Below are 17,299 nucleotides of genomic sequence, written 5' to 3' on the forward strand. Positions count from 1 at the left end.
AATATACTTAGTGGGTAATAATTAGTAGAGTATTTTGTGTAGCCTCGATAGCTCAACGGTTAGGGAGCGGATTGATACCCGAAAGTCGTAAGTTCAAACCGCATACGTTGTATTATTGTCGTTACAAGCTTGAGCTCAGGGGGTCTACCCGAATAGTTACGTAAACACCCAATATTTAAGTCGTTACGATACTTATCTACTCAAACAAGCATTCTAAACCTGCTTAGGTCTGTGCATAGGTACACATTCATTCAGTAAAATCTATTAAAGTCACCAAGGTTCTGAATAAAACTTTTGACGGCAGTAAATTCTTAATCCTATTAGTGCGAAGCCAGGTTCTAAACTCAGAATACAGAATTGTGAGGTTCTAAATGTATAAGTTTCCAAAGTTAAACACTAAAATATAGGGGTTTGTCACCCTGTCTGCATAAGTTTAGAAACTTTCAAACTAATTTACGTCTATGAGAAATGGATTAAATTATATATTATGTAATTAGGCAGGTAGGATTCGCTACATAATATGTTATTATCTAAGCTAAGGTCTTAAATTTCTACAGCTAGGTACCTATACCAACTGAAGTTTGTAAAGTTGCCAAAATAAGTTTGTTAAGCATGTCTCTAACATATTTCTAACTTTTTGCTCTTATCTTAAAAAATAAAAAGCAAAAATCTAGTAAATTATTATTAGGAGTTGGTATGTATCGGCATTTCAAGATCCACATGATTTCCCACATGAATTACTTTATATTATCTACTTGTAGGCTGAAAACTCCTATAAAAATAAAAATGAATAATACGTGAACATGGAGACAGTATCATATTCAAGACCGGGAGCCGCAGCAGAAACGGCTGAAACTGGTAAGCGGCGCAAGTAAGCAAGTACCTAAGGTCTCTCTTATCGAGGGTTAGATTTTTGTTCCGTTTACCGTGGAGACTCTGGGGCCACGGAGTCTTAGTGCTAGAAAATGTTTACGAGACATTTCACCGCGGTTAATTGCCTAACCTGGTGACAGAAATTGTGATTACATCATTAAAAAAATTTAAAATGTGTTTCAATTTTTAAAGTAAGATACCAATTGGAGTATCATATGAAAGGGCTTTACCTGTACATTCTAAAACAGATTTTTATGTATAACAGTTTTTGATTTATCAAGCAAAATGTTGGAAAAAATACCCGAGTACGGAACCCTCAGTCAGTGCGCGAGTCTGACTCGCACTCGGCCGGTTTTTTTATAACAGGCCAATTTATGCGAGTTTTACAGTTTTGATATTAGGAAATAGAAATTTGGTGACAAATAACAAATTTCCAGAATCGGTTCGGTTCGGTTCAGAGTACCTACTTCCGGTTCTGTCAGACTGACATTAGTATAGCTATAGAAGGAATTCAGTTCTTATGCGCTTGGGCCAGTAAAACAGACCGGTGAACCATGGATGAAATAAATCTTAGAAAACGGATAAAAATCGTCTCGAACACTCTATTTGACGTCATGAAAGAAGCCTAGCCTGAAAAATTTCTTGGCGCTGGAAAACGGAGGAATACTATCCATCCCAATATCGTATAAAATGCTTTTCTTAGAAATGTGAAATTTTTGCAATACAAATATAGCTTGAATAAGCTTTCTTTGTACTTATGTAGGTACAGTAAACACGAGAAGTTCGAATACCAGGCATATCTTACAAAGGAGATTTTAATTAAACATTAGAGCATTGTAGTTGAATGGGGGAGAGATGTAAGCTCGTTGAATAGTTCACATATCTTAATTATTATGTTTAGGCGAATTGCAATACATCTTTTCGATGAATTGTATTATGATTAAGTTATACTTACTTATTAATTAATAGTCTTATTTATTTAATTAGGTTTGTTGGAAAGAAGGAAATTTCCACAAAATTTTAGCTTATACGCGTATGTTGATCAGTTGGTCACATTAACTTATTATACAAGCAAAAGCTAAAAAAAGCTCATCAATAAAGGTCCAGAAGGTAGCCCACGGGATTGTGATTATTTTATCAATCTAGATTTAAAACAAATAGTTACGAGAATGAACGGATGGGGTGGGGTATCTAAATACATTTTTAGACACACAAAACACACTGCTTTAATTAGCTGTCCGGAAAATGTAGGACTTTTTGAATGAGACGCCCAGGCCCCAGACGTGGGTTAGATATGGATTTATTTAGGGGTTTTCCCCTATACTAGTTATGAGGTTTTGGTCACGATGGTTTTTGACATCGAAGAGTGCGTGACAAAATTATAAATATGTATTGTTACTAAGCAGATAAAAACCTAGGTATAGAAGAGTAGGAAACAAAGGTCTATCGGTATAATAGACTATTTTTTTAAAACCAAACGAATTGACGGCGAACTGCGCCAAATGGAGCTACTAAGTAATTTATTGATATATCCCCGCTTTGTCCAAAGATTTGGAGCAATAAAGTCCTATTTATACTTAATGTTTATGTTACTACTAAAGTGCACACACCAGTTAAAGCTGAGAATAGCTGAAGCATTCATTAGAATAAAGAAATTGGTTTCTGCGCTGAAATAAATCATCATTATTAAGTTCACTACTGATGATTTAATTCAGCATGAGATAAATGCATAAGATTAAATGGAATACAGCCTAGAATGAAATCTGATCAACCCAACTCCTCACAATCTTTTCTGTTCTACTCACCTACGAGTACCTACCATTACCGTGTTTTTATAAAGCGCGAAGCCTGAAGCTCGTAGGTACTATTAAACATAGTTTTTCTTCAAATTTTTCCTTTTTTGATACCTCTTACTAAAGTTGATTGCTAGATTCACTGCACATTAATTAGATAAAGTTCAGAAATCTGCTATTTTACCTAAAACTTCAACGAATCGAACTCTTGATTTAAAAATTCTCTAGTTGATGCCAACATGAACGATTTCCGTACTCTAGCGGTAACATATAAATACTAGACAAGTTTCAATGGAAAAGCCTCGATTGAACCTTGAACATAATCTACAACCTACCCTAGTATGCAGATAACAATAAGTATATTTTGCTTGTAGTAAGCTACAAGTACATATTTTGCTCATGTAAATTACCACTCAGATAGAAGAGAATTTTCGGGTTTTCGTATTTCCATTACTTTCTTATCGGGAAAAGGGTTGAATCGTGCCATTTCTTTTTTGTCAATAAGGTCTCAGAGCTCGATCGTGGTCTCAAATATTGGTATTGCAATAACATACTTTGATATCAATAACACCATTCCGAATAACCAACTTATTTTTGGCTCAGTATAAACAAAGCGAGAAACGTTCGCTATATAAGCATGTACCTACATAATATAAATCATATCGTACGTCTATACATTGGAATGAAACTAAAATAGAGTTACTAGAAGATCTACCGCGACTTCATACGTGTGGATTTAGTTTTTTTTCATCTCAAGGACACTTTTCATTTTTCCGGGACAGTAACTAGCTGATGTGCATCCCCGGGATGCAGGTTATCTCTGGATAAAAATGATTGATGCCCGCAACTTCGTCCACGTGGAAGTACATTTGTTTAAAAATCACATGGATCTTTTTGATTTTCCGGGACAAATGTAGCCTATGTATAACCCCGGGATGTCATGCAAGCTATCTCTGTGTCTTTCGTCAAAATCGGTTAAATGGACCCAATCCAACTCAAAACTGATATTGTTCATAATATCTCAAGTTTGACTTGCTTGTGGGTTGAAACGTTATTCAGAAAATACGCCCTTAATTAACGCTGTTATTTGAAAATAGCTAAAATTTTTAGCTAAAATTAAAAATTCTTTTGTGCCTTGCTTGGCAAAGATTTAATACGCAGTACCCAATTATTATACTTTATTAAGAACTAGCTGATGACTACTTTAAAATTAAAAACGTTGGTGCGTAAACCAATTTTCGCCATTTTTTGGCCACCTTGACATTTTTAGGACAAATAAAAAAGTAACCGTAGTCCGTAAATACAATAGCTCTATGGTCGTTAAGTGGCCCTTGGTGTCACATTGTCTCTGTTCACTCACTCAATTACGACACCACTCCCTCGTGTGTCCTTGACCTTTTTGCTAATTTACCCACCACTTATAACACGGAGACCCCTAGAGTAATGGCAGGTCAGGTAGACCGTAAAAATAACCAGAAATGTAGCAACGTAATGTCATATAACACAACATTTTAGGGGTTTTTTCATTATACATAAGTATTAAAGGAACTGGTACAACTTCACGGTTTCTTAGAAATGTTCAGGCTCACATGAATATTACTATCCAATGACTGCCAATACCTTTGAGCGTTTGTCATAGGTTTCATGTTCGTACGCCGTTACTAAAAGTAAATTGTTTTTAACCACGCGGGCACTATATTTACTTTGTACAGTAATTAGATTAAGCCATAAAGTTAGTTTTAAGTTTTATTGTAGCATCCATATTCCATACTAATCAATAAATGCATAAGTGCTTTTGTCTGTCTGTCGATGTCGGTGAGTTACCTTTTCACAGCCCATCAGTTTAACCGATTTTGTCGAAAGCTACGGACATAACTTGCATCCAGGATCAGAGTTTTCACGGGATTTTTATAAACCTAATTCGACACGGACAAAGTCGCAGGCCGCATCATAATATCGTAATATTTCATTTTATCAAGAAATAAAAAACAAAAATATATTGTGGCATATCTCTTTAATGAAGATAATAATACATATATGTTATTTTGGGAATTATCCTGTACATTGAAAAGAAAATATGGGAAATCGACGGATCATTACGCAAAAACAACCATTATTATTTTCTATTTCACAAAAGCTATTATGTAAAATATAAGTTTAAGAGGAGTGTATTCGGGGCGTTCTTCATACAAACGGAGTTTGATTCCTATTGGAATAAGATTTGTATGAGAATTCATAAGTCCGTGGAACTTTGAAACTACATATTTTCATGGAAATCTTACGAACCACAGACATTACTTATTTTTAAAACCGCCTTCGAATTTTATTGAGTCGGATTGCTTAGTATTGTAATAGGAACTTAAATTTCGTTTGTATAGAGAATGCTCTGATATCATATACAACATTGCGGGTGTTTGCGTGTGTGATATGTACAGTACATATCACAAATTACGAGAAGACCGTACCTACTCGTAATTTTCTTAGTAATGCCTATTATTTGCATATGCATGGATATTATTACAAAAATGTATTGACATTTTCTTTCTTCTTGTGTGTGCGTTCATTCGTTCGTTAACTATGTGATCACGCATCTTTCAGTCGATTGAGTTGAAACTTTCTACGGTTTTGATATCAACGTTCAAATACATGATGGTGCGTGCATGGTGGGCATTAACTACTAATGAATCTAAATTAATTATAATTTAAAAATAGGAAAACCTTCGAGTGATTGACATGTGTTATTCTTCATGAAATATAACAGTAATGTAAAGAGATATGTCGAAGTTGTTTTTGGTCTCTTTAAAACCTACAGTTAATACCAGTACCTAGTCTAACAGCCTGTAGATAATTTAGGTCATTTGTAGAAAATTACAGCTAAGTATTAAGTTAGATTATACACTTCTACTTATGTTTTATTAATTCGCTTACTTCCAGCATAGTTTAGAACCTCCTAGAAGCAAATTCGTGCATTTAAAATCTATTGTGTAAATAATTTTAATAATAACGTTTCATTCAGTTTTTATTTTAAGTTAATATTTTCGTTAGTAAAATTAGCTTACATTAACAATTTGTAACATTGGTCTTATAAAAAAATTGCTTTAACATTAAGAATTAGCTTTTACATTCCGCAATCCAGGTCCTAGTATTGCCTATAAAATAGGTACTAGAATTTTTTTTTAATTCCTAAACAGTATGAAATAGTGTCGCAGCATCGGGGAAGATATTTTTTTTATAATTAAGTAGGTGTTTAATTTTTACACAATATGTGAAGCAGGGGCAAGTCCGCTAGTTGGCTGGTTCTCTATGAGTAATTGATTATTTCATAAGAATGTGCTCAATATGATTTCCTTAGTTAAATTGCTTCAATGATTTCGAATAGAAAGGAATATATAGTCGTACCTACTTACGAATTTCGAATTCAACTTGAGAAAAATTCTTTGAAAAAATAATTGGACTTCAATGGAAGGCTTTATAATAACGGCGCCCTGTGGCAAAATATTATTCCTTTCATCATATTTTTTTTTAATTTGTAGGTATTGGCTTTATGTTTTGATAGGTCGGAAATAAACTTGCATTTATATGTTTCAATATACGTAAGTCTATATTAAAAAAAAACAAATAAAGAAAATGCATTTAGATTTAAGTTTTTTATACTTACAAAAATATTTTTTTTTTAAAAGGATCATCAAACTTACAATTCATCAAACTTTATTTATGAAGATTACAAAAGAATCCTTCAGTTCCAATTCTTAGATAACTTTTAACAGTATACACGCATAGGTACCTATACTTGCTCCTGCAGAGATTTCCGTTATATCTTCAACTGTTACTGCCTATAACGTTTATGTATTTTTAAAACAACGATTCGTTTCTTTATCGTTATTCTCGTTACACCTTTAGTTTTGAAGTTATTTACAATCGCATTATAGCAACATTTTCACATTCAGTTATTAACAAGAATGTTACAACAATAGAAAATATTTCAATTAATTGTCGAAATGATGTCACTTGAAACTTAGTTCACAACACAATATACGAGTATCAATTGTTACAACAGATCTTTAGAATCTGAGTGGAATGTCTAAGAACAGTTTCATTCGCTCGCCGATATCAGCGATCGAGTGATCGTCGGCCGCCTGCTAGCTGTCCTCGTTCTCGGCGGCGTCTTCACCGTCGTCGTCGAGGGGTTGGCTCGTGAGCGCAGCCCAGAGCGGCGATCGAGCCCCGAGCTGCGCCGAGCCCCGCCGCTAGCTGTCCCTGGCGCAGGCCGCCGCAGACACGGCCACACTGCCAACCGCACCCATAGCGCTGAACAGGATTGTTCCTACTTCTCGGTCTGGTGTGATTTCAACCTGCAAACATTTCAACTATTGATATCCTCTTCTCAAAATTCGACAGTAGTTTCTTTAAATAGTAGGTATTTAAAACAATGTAAGTAATCCCGTGTCTGTGTAATTGCTAATAATTTTATAATACACGTATCTATAACTATTTATAAATAACCCAAAATTTAAAAACCCCCCGACACAAAAACCTCTATAAGAAAACTGGAAAAGAGCTGATAACTTTCAAACGGCTGAACCGATTTTCTTCACCAACATTTCTTTCTTTAACTTTCTTGATCGAGGGATCAAGCCACCTTTCAAACAAAAAAAAAAACGAAATTAAAATCGGTTCATTCGTTTAGGAGCTACGATACCACAGACACACACGTCAAACATAACACCCCTCTTTTTGGGTCGGGGGTTAAAAAGGGCCAGTTGTTTTTATCATAAACCCAGCTGTTTACTGACGGGCTTATCATGATGACGGTTGACGTTCCGTCCCTATTGCAAAGCTCCTGCCACTATATACTCGTACTTACAAATTTCATATGTAGGTACGCCGCCTGACGTACCTATTTCTTAAACGTCTCTCATCCCGATCCACTAGGCCACTAGCAAGGGCTAATAATACCTAACGTTCGTTGCTGCTTCAATGAGGCATGTCATTTAATTTCAAAATATGCTTTGATAAATTTTTTACAATTTCTATTTGTGTCGTAAAAGGTTGGTCCATTGGGATCGGAATTTTTCAAGCGTGGATACTGGGCTGCGTGTAGCGAGTAGGGTCTATGTACTTATTTATACGAGAAACATCAAAAGAACAAATACCATTTGCGGATACAGGAATGTGTGCAAAACAAATGAAAAGATCGCGTCGTTTATTTTCAAACTCGTACCATGTAAAATATTAGTTAAATCAACATCACCATCAACCCATCGCGGGCAGATTTCCTCACGATGTTTTCTGTTACAACAGACCGTCCTCACTGTTAAAGCAAGAGATACTTAATTGCTTAAAACGCACATAACTCCGAAAAGTTAGAGAAGCGTGCCCGGGTTGAACCCTGGGCCCCACGACTAGGAGGCGGAGACGTCTTAACCACGTAGCTATCACCGCTTGTTATTAGTTAATACTATAACTAGTAAATATTCAACAAGCCTATTTATAAAAATAAAACTTACTCGTTGAATAAGACAGAGAGTTTTTTTCGTAGTTGGTTTTAATTTTTATTGCAGCATTACACGAGACTATAGTTTACTACTTACATATTTAATTTTATTTCCAAAGTTGCCTTGACCCTGTGCTGAGTTGTTACGAACGCACGCATTTACATTTTACATACATAATATGTAGGAAGATTCATTGTTTCCGTTTGTAACTTTGTGCCAGCATTGTATAATGTAGAAACTATACATCGCTCGATGAGAAAATTTTAGATGATCTCATTGGTGTAGTGGTAAGCATCGTAGTCTTACGAGTAAGAGGTCGCGGCTTCGATTCCCGGCCGAGCCAATTTAGGATTTTATTGTTTCTAAATTTTCTCTGGTCTGGTCTGGTAGGAGGGCACGGCCTTGGCTAGGCTACCACCCTACCAGCAAGGCGTGCTGCCAAACGATTTAGCGTTCCGATACGATGCCCTGTAGAAACCGATAAAGGTTAACCGATTTTAATTAAAAAAAAAAATACTAAGTTACTAAAAAGTATTACCCCTTCCAAGCAAGCCCGCTACTACCTTAGACTCTGTTGTCGCTTACCACCAGGATGAGATCATATAGTCAAGGGCTAACTTGTAATTCGATTAAAAAAACTATTTGTTTACATTTGTATGTGTATATTTTATTATTTAGTTTTTCAGCGAGTCAGTGTTATTTTCGTAGCTCTCGAAACGAACGATACAACATCTTTACGAGCGATTATTATGTTGTAGTCGAACCACTGGAACTACAGAATATTTTGATTTTTCTTTTATTACAACAACGATGGACAACAAAAACTTAAGTTTATTCTAAACAATCGCCTAAGTAAGATAACATAATATCTTTTGTGAAATGAGTTTAGTTATTTTTAAAGTAGGTACAAAATATAGCCACCCCTAAGCTTCACCCTGTACCTGCCGACCATCTACCGAAGTCTAAAATTAGCTATGCAGTTCACTGTGTATGTGGCATTGGATGCCCACAAATACATTTACCTACACAGTTTGGTACACTAGGGATTAGGGTTAGCTTACTATGTGACTTTAAGGGGTTATTCATTTACTTTATTTGACAGAGAAATTTGGGACACCCAGATTTCTTAGTTGAGTTTCGTATCAAAACCATAATAATCATGCCCGTATTACAGAAGGGAATCCGAGAAAGTTAGGCTAGTTACTTAACATTAAATAGAAGACTATGCATAACCATAATTACCATAACCATAGTTAATATTTGCTTTTTACGACTCATCCGTTTAACCGACACGATGAAAACTAGGTACATAGAATTATAGTATAATTGTACGACAAAATGATAGTTTAACTTAGAAATTTAATGTTTGTATAATTTGTAAAAGGAAAAACTGACTAATCTATCAACGCACAACTCGAACATACTGGAGTGATCGGGCTGAAGCCTGAAATTTAGCATACATATTAGGTATTAATTATGACGTAGATATCCCTAAGAAATGTTTTTTGAAAATTCAACCCCTAAAGGCATAAAACAGGAGTTTAAAATTTGTGTAGTCCACGCGGATGAAGTAGCTGGCATAAGCTAGTATTATATATGAATCTAAACAAAAAAAACTCTGAAATATACTATTCCAAGAGCGGCTGACCTAAAAGCTCACACCGTTATTACCGCAGAAGACTCTATCATTCCTCACAAGTGTCGAAAATTTAGCTGCCAATCAGAATATGGTCTGAGAAATCTTTTATAGAATAGAATAGAATAGAATAGATTTTTATTCAAATAAACTTTTACAAGTGCTTTTGAATCGTCAAATAATTTACCACTGGTTCGGAATGCTGTTCCTACCGAGAAGAACCAGCAAGAAACTCGGCGGTTGCTCTTTTCAATTGTTCAATTTACAATAATATTCTATACTATACAAGCAATTGCAGACCCGCGCATTGCTGGAGCGAGTCAAATCCATGCTTTTTTATCATTTACATAATCTTCGATTGTGTAATATGCTTTTGCCAGGAGCATACTTTTAATGGATTTTTTAAACTTTTGTAAAGGCAAGTCTAATATTGACTGTGGAATTTTATTATAAAATATTACACTCATTCCCACAAATGACTTTCCCACTTTTCTGAGGCGGAGCGTAGGAGTTGCGAGCTTATTACGGTTTCTAGTTGGCCTGTCATGGAAATCACCGTTTTTTTTGTAGCTGAGGATGTTTTGTCGTACAAAAATTATATTATTGTAAATGTATTGAGAAGCTACTGTAAGAACACCTATTTCCTTAAATTTCTCTCGTAGGGAATCGCGCGGTTTTAAATTATAAATTGCGCGTATTGCCCTTTTTTGTAAAACGAAAACATATAGGCATACTTACTTGTGACATCGTGGTTTGCTCGGGGTCAGAGCGTTCTTCTAGCACTGTATCCAGTTCAAGAGTGGGCGGAGGTCGTGGTGATCGGATCAAGCTGACTGCACGAGGTTTGCTCTTGATTGGAGAAAGTCTCACCACCGACAGCTCGCCACGATCTAATTCGCAATTACGCCGACGTGCCCTTTCCCTATGCAAATATAAGGTACAGCTCTATTTTTACAATTATTATGTACATTACAATTATTATAAGTGTGCTGCGCAAAATAATAGACTTATTAGACTTTTTTTCCGTTTGTAAAATGCTGTTACGCATCCCTTGCAAAAGGGTGTATGTGGGACTCACTAACAATGCATTTGATGCCGCATTCGTACAGCATACCCACTAAAAACCCAGCGATGCCGTCTGCGTCAGGTAAGAGGCGTTTCAGGATTCCGGGTGTCGTATGCGACTGAGACAGACTTAGTTCAAGTGACGAGTAACGTATTATATAGGTATGCTTTTATAGCTTGTGCGATCTAAATTCTGTATCTGTGACTAAGTAGTTTTAGATTGTTGCCATGCACAATGTAAAAATGCGACTACAGTGCGGGCTTAAGTCACGCAGCGCTATAAGTGTTACTTTAGTGGCGATTGTGATGATGGACCATTAGACCTTTCCCTCCACCCCCCCTAATCCGCGACTGATGTCTCCTATGGAGCTTCCAAGTTTTAGACCCATGATACGATCTCTATATTCATATTGTCTTACATTTACCTGGCCAATTTTGCTCTTCGCCGCAAACAACATATAACCGTCAGCGCCAACAAGGGAAAGCCAAATATACACGATACAATCGGCACCACTATCGACTCGGGCGTCACTGAAACAATAGAACTCTGTTAAGGGGTTATTACTTACACCTTCAAAGGGGCGACGGAAACAAAAGGAATTGGGTTACCGCCTACCGGCTACAAAGAAAAGTACGGTATAATTGCTGAACTTTGACGTACCAACTTAAGTAGTTATAATTTGTTGAGGGAATTTGAACCTAGTAGTGTTTTTTATAATTTATGGAATAACTAAGTGATGGCCGCGTTTTCGTCCGCGTGGATATAGGTTTTTAAAACTCCCCCGGCCCGAACTCTTTGATATTGCGGGATAAAAGGTAGTATGTTTTAATTCAGGCTTAGTCATTGTCGTGTGAAAGAGTAACAAACATCCAGACTTTCACATTTATAATATTATTAACAAATTAGGGTATTCATTTGCAAGGTAACTTTTTCACCCAAAAATCTTCATAGTAAACGCGTGATAGAGCTGATAAATTATGATGCAGGTAATAATAGGTAGCATAATGTGTTTCATGTATGCAACAGGGATTTTCATTAAACAGTAGAGTTGTTGTTTTCACTTAATCCGCTAAGTGGAAAGCGTTGCATCGCTCGCGTGGCTGACCTTAATTCTAAATTACTGATATCCACTGAAATAGACATACAGGCTGAAACCAGAACGCTAGCAAAAACAAAGACAGGTGATAGTACTGATAATTACTAATATAGTACCACAAAAAAATCCTGTATTTTGTAAAAGCTCACAATATATTGCAAACAAAACATCTGACTGACGCTAGAGGCCAACGAACGTTGCAGCAGAAGCACACACAATGCCGCGTTACGACTTGTAAAAGAAGAGGTCAGTGGTAATATTGGATTGAAGCGAAGAATGTGAATGTTGTTTCGTTCCGAGCGATCTCAGGATAAGAAACGGTTTCCATTTCATTTTATTTTGTAAAATTGCAACATTTTAGTTACTGTTTTCAGAGTTAAATATTTTCACTTAAAATTCGAGATGTTACTGAAATTTTTGCGATAGGTACTTGTTACGGGGGAAAGCCTCCAAACTCATCAAAATGTCCAGTTTTAATAGCAAAAGGCATGATTTATGTTTGGCTGTGTCGCCACTGGATAAAAATAATTTTTGTGGGTACTTTGACATTGTACAAAGTTATTCATACTAAACCGTGTCCCGTCCATGCCCGATCTGGGCGCAAATATACTTTTTTTTTGATTTACCGGGATTTAAAGGAGCCTATGTCATTCTCCAGGTCTTTAACTAAGTCCCATGTTCACGCAAAAAACCACGTTGCTCCGTTTCGGCGTGAAGGACAAACCAACACACTTTAGCATTTAAAATACTGCACGTATATAAAATACTGTATGGTGCGGCGAGTAATAAATCGATCTTTATACCCTTACCCCTCAGATCCCTACTATTTAGATAGGGACATAATATTAAGTTTACGAGGTAGTAAAATTGGCAGCTCTTAAAATTATTTTCTTTTTTCTGAATTTTTTCGATGGCTTATTAGATTTTTATAACTTTATACAGTCTTACTGTAGCCGCTGCTATATACATTCTTACATTCTACTTGGAACTCTTTCAATTTCCGGGATTACAAGTATCTCATTTCCGTCTTTGAGATGCAAGCTATCCAACTTTTGTGATCGGTAACAGACAGACATCCATCTACATTATGGATTACGTATATTTTTAATTTAATTTGAGTTTTTCAAAAATCCCGTGGGAACTCTTTAATTTTTCAGGGTAAAACTTAAGTCTACGTCCGTTTCCAGGATACAAGCCATCTCAGTACTAAGTAGGTACCTATGTAGGTGATGCCCGTAACTTTGCCCCGAGGATTTAAGATTTTAAAAATCCCGTGGGAACTCTTTGATTTTCCGCGACCAAAAGTAGCTTATGTCCTTCTCCGAGATGCTAGTTACTCTCTATCAAACGTTACAATTGGCTAAATGGATGGACCATAAAAAGATAGCTATCAGAACGACACACTTTCGCATTTCTAATTTTAATACGTATGTAGAGATTACAAAAAAGATACGAGACGAGAATTTTTAAAATAAGTACATGATAGTAAAAAGCATTAACTAACCTGTAGGATAAATGATAATTGTTGGTCGTTTGTTCCCGTTGGCGGATTTGGTCACCGCGATGACATTGCCGGAGGCGCTAGCGGTGGTCGTGGTAGTGGTACCACTGAAGCTGCTGAGGACAGCCGAAGAGTTTGCGATTGGCGTCCGTGTCATTGTGTTGGTCTAAAATACAAGTGAAAAATCAATTTATTACCATCTTTGTGTTTATTAGCATGAAGTTTGATGAAGTAAAATTATGAGCTTATACCTAAACAGTTTTAAACTTCGTCTATGAAGTTATCGCGTTGTAAAATCCACAACTGCAGTCCCTCTTAGTTATATCCAACCGTCAAAGAGTATAAAATTTGTTATCAAGCGTACTGCCAAAGCCGTGCCGCTACACGATTTAGCGAACCGGTACGGTACCGCTTAGAAACCGAAAAGGGGTAAGGTTTAATAAAAATTCCTTAATCTTTCCAAGTATCCAATTACCATCAGGCGTGATTACAGTCAAGGGTACCTTGTAATGGAATAAAAAAACATCATCGCCGTCAACCGAAGACATCCACTGCTGGACATAGATCTCCTGTAGCCTACAGGAAAGATCGTGGGTCTGGAAGGCCCTACAGGCTGTAGGGCCTTCCAGACCCACGATCTTTCGGCGTCCGAATGCAGCAGCTCCTTGCGACTTGTTTGATGTCGTCTGTCCACCTTGTGGTACATTATGGTGCTACATTATGTTATTCAAAAACCCGCAACAAAATCGGTCCAGTAGCCTGGCGGTTGAATCGGGGACCTTTAACCGTAAGATCTCTAAATCTAAAATTGAAGAACTAATGCCGATGTGATAGTTTTTAAGAAAAATTATAAGACATAAATAATCCAAAACGCTACGTATGTAGTGTGATTGATGCCTAATATATTATTAAGTTCTCTTTCTTCGCAGATTGTTATGATAACTGATGTTTAACTACACATAAACCATTTAATCTAGCCATGACGAATATTATTTTATTAATCTGTTACTCTAACTACCAGAGAAAATTGTTTATTTATTATCTCACTATAATCTCCAACAGCGAATAAAATATGCAACAAATGAAATATTAAAAATAATAACGAAATGCAAACCAATTTTTCATGCAGTCGAAGTTTAAAATAAATTTTGTAATCGTAACACTTACCTACTGTAATAATTGTATTGGAATAAAGTATGTGATGATGTATTTAGGGTATATATTGCATCAAAAATTTGCACCTCAATTTATACAATAATTAATTTAGCTGTAGGATTCCCTGGTGTGGTATTGAGCCAGTATATTAATTTATGATCACTGCAAATTACGCGCCATTCACAGACTGTTAATCAATTTATCAGCATGTAGTTAAATGAAGTAAAATTATGAGTTTATTAACAGTTTTAAACTTCGTCTATGAAGTTATCACGTTATAATCAAATACTGTCATAAAGTGGTAAGTATTTGAGAAATGGTTTTGTATTCTGCCGATTCTTGTTACAAAAAGTGTTTTGTTCAAAGTTTGGACTTTCAACATTGAATAATAGCGCGTGTTCACGCCAATACGCGGGTGACAAGGCAGGCGCGCTTCCGAAATATTTTCGGAGATATTAAACTTATAAAAAAAAATAATGAAACACGAGTAGGTAGTATCTATTGTGATATAATGATGCTATGTCTACTTTATACTTTGTACATAGTATCATTATTAGTATCATTATCGATAAAGCTTTACATACGATGCGTTGACCTAAGTCATTAACTCAATGGGTGACCGAATTTGCTTTGCCAAAGACCTTTATCTTGCATTTAACAGAATACTTTAGCTTTCGGTTCCTATTATATCTGACTTTATATACCAGAAGATAAGAAAGGTTATAACATGATGATAACGTAGGTAATCGTTAAGAGAAGAGAAATTTTATGATAGGTAATATTCATGAGTATAATCTTGGATGAATAAATACTCGAGTATAATATCAAGATTTCAATTCATTTCACATGATTTGCATAGACATGTTATAATGTACTAATGTATGTACTAATAGCTGATACTCATGACTTTGTCCGCGTGGACTTAGGTTTCTAAAATCCCGTGGGAACACTTTAATTTTTCGGGATAAAAATAAGCCTATGTCAGTCTTTAACAACGTATATCCATGCAAAAATCATACTACATATATTTATATATACATATACCATTGATACTTTTCGACGTGATTGAAGGACAAACCAATAAAGTAACAAATAAATAGCTCGTACCTACACTTTTGCATTTATAATATAATAATATGAGTAGTATGAATTTTATTATTAGTTATTTTGACGTTGCTCAGTGAACTTTATTGAGCTACGCTTTGTAGACTTGCTACGTAGTGCTACGGTTGTTGGAAATGCTTAGAAAACCTTAGATATATTATACTTATAGTTTTTAGTTTATTGATCTAGTAAAGAAAACAACTTCGTCATAGTAAAAATATACTACTACGAGTACTACGAAAAAAATTAAACGAGCCCACTTTATGACTAACAGATTTTGCTGGAGAAATCAGACAAGTTTAAAATAAAGTCACGTTTAGCCGTATACATCTATGCGTTTATACAACTTGTTTAAATATTTTTTTATTAAACCTTATGTTAAAATAGGTTTTTTTTTGACGAAAAAATGAGATAGAAGAATTAGTAACCTGGCTTAAATTGTTTTTTTTTTTTAAAAGCCTGAAGGCTTAAGAATTCAAAAGTTTCAAGGAAAATAAAAAGGTCTCTTCAGCAGTCTCAAGATTTGAAATAAATCTTTTAAAACAAAATTGCTTTAGAGAGCAGAATTCACGAGGGTCAAATTTAATTGAATTTCCTTATCAGGATCGAACGAACCACAAATTATCCACTATCTAACAAGTTACGTAGATATTTAGCGTAGAAAAACGAAAAATCATTTTTAATGATTCGTAGTTATATATTTTCGGAAAACCTATTTATGTCCTACGGATTGTCGGTTAGGGGATCTTACTTTAGAATTAGATTCTACTTTTCGTTTCACGTGACATTGTCTAAATAAATAAACGCAAACGGATCCGCATGCAAAACAAGTCTCAAGTGAAAAACTAAAATGCATTCCGTGAACAGGCCAGCTTTACATGTCATTTCATACTCACCGAAGCACAGCGATAAGCACTGCTGATGATTTATATTGTTATAAAATATACATTTTGAATGAATTAATTCTCATTGTTTTAAACATTTTATGTCACCGATAGTAGGGTTGATTTTTTTTTTCAGCTTGAGTTCGAGTTTTTTTTACGTATTTTTGCAGTCGTAACGCGGTTCGCAAAACAACCGTACCGTAGTTCGGCCTCCCGTAAACTGGAGCTCGTCTGGAACGTAACTGAAACAACTGTCTTCATAGATGCAGTTCGCCCGTCGACCGAACTCACAGCCTTTTATTAGACTATAGATTCGAATTTTCGGAGGCACAAACTCCTTCTAAATGGTGAGATTTAGAAGGAAAAGCGTTAAAGTTCATCATTTGTTTTCACTGAAGATTTCTTTTATTGAGGAAGGGGCTCAGTGCCTTGTGTTTTGGCAATTTCCTATAAGAATACAAATATTAAAATGCTAATTATTTTATTTTATTAACAGACTAGATAATACCGAACGATAAAATTCCACAGCTAAGTAATTAAGTTTTTTAATTTGAAAGACCTTTTTTATGCTCTTAACTTGTAATTAGCTGCGTTAATAGATTTCTTGTAGAGTTTGCTTGCGATGAAACTTGAAAGACGGTCTCTCTGGCTTACTTTTTCTACTTTACATAACAAAAGATTAAAGGTCGATAATAT

The 17,299-nt window shown here is 35.5% G+C and overlaps 1 protein-coding gene across 2 annotated transcripts; it reads right to left on the reverse strand.

The window, feature by feature from the left end:
• Positions 1-4,661: 4,661 nt before the first annotated feature.
• LOC123864604 lies at positions 4,662-16,829 on the reverse strand. Of its 2 annotated transcripts, none has more exons than XM_045905182.1 (5): positions 16,616-16,829; positions 13,464-13,626; positions 11,288-11,393; positions 10,536-10,719; positions 4,662-7,018 (listed from the first exon to the last, which is right to left on the reverse strand). In XM_045905182.1, the coding sequence occupies exons 2-5, from the start codon at positions 13,615-13,617 to the stop codon at positions 6,914-6,916; spliced, it is 549 nt and encodes a 182-aa protein (XP_045761138.1). In that variant the 5' UTR covers positions 13,618-13,626; positions 16,616-16,829; the 3' UTR covers positions 4,662-6,913. The 2 variants fall into 2 exon arrangements, with proteins under 2 accessions (XP_045761138.1, XP_045761139.1); XM_045905183.1 differs by lacking the exon at positions 16,616-16,829 and adding an exon at positions 13,825-13,845.
• Positions 16,830-17,299: the final 470 nt, after the last annotated feature.

The sequence above is a fragment of the Maniola jurtina genome, chromosome 4 (assembly GCF_905333055.1).
Source record: "Maniola jurtina chromosome 4, ilManJurt1.1, whole genome shotgun sequence".
Lineage (NCBI taxonomy): Eukaryota > Metazoa > Arthropoda > Insecta > Lepidoptera > Nymphalidae > Maniola > Maniola jurtina.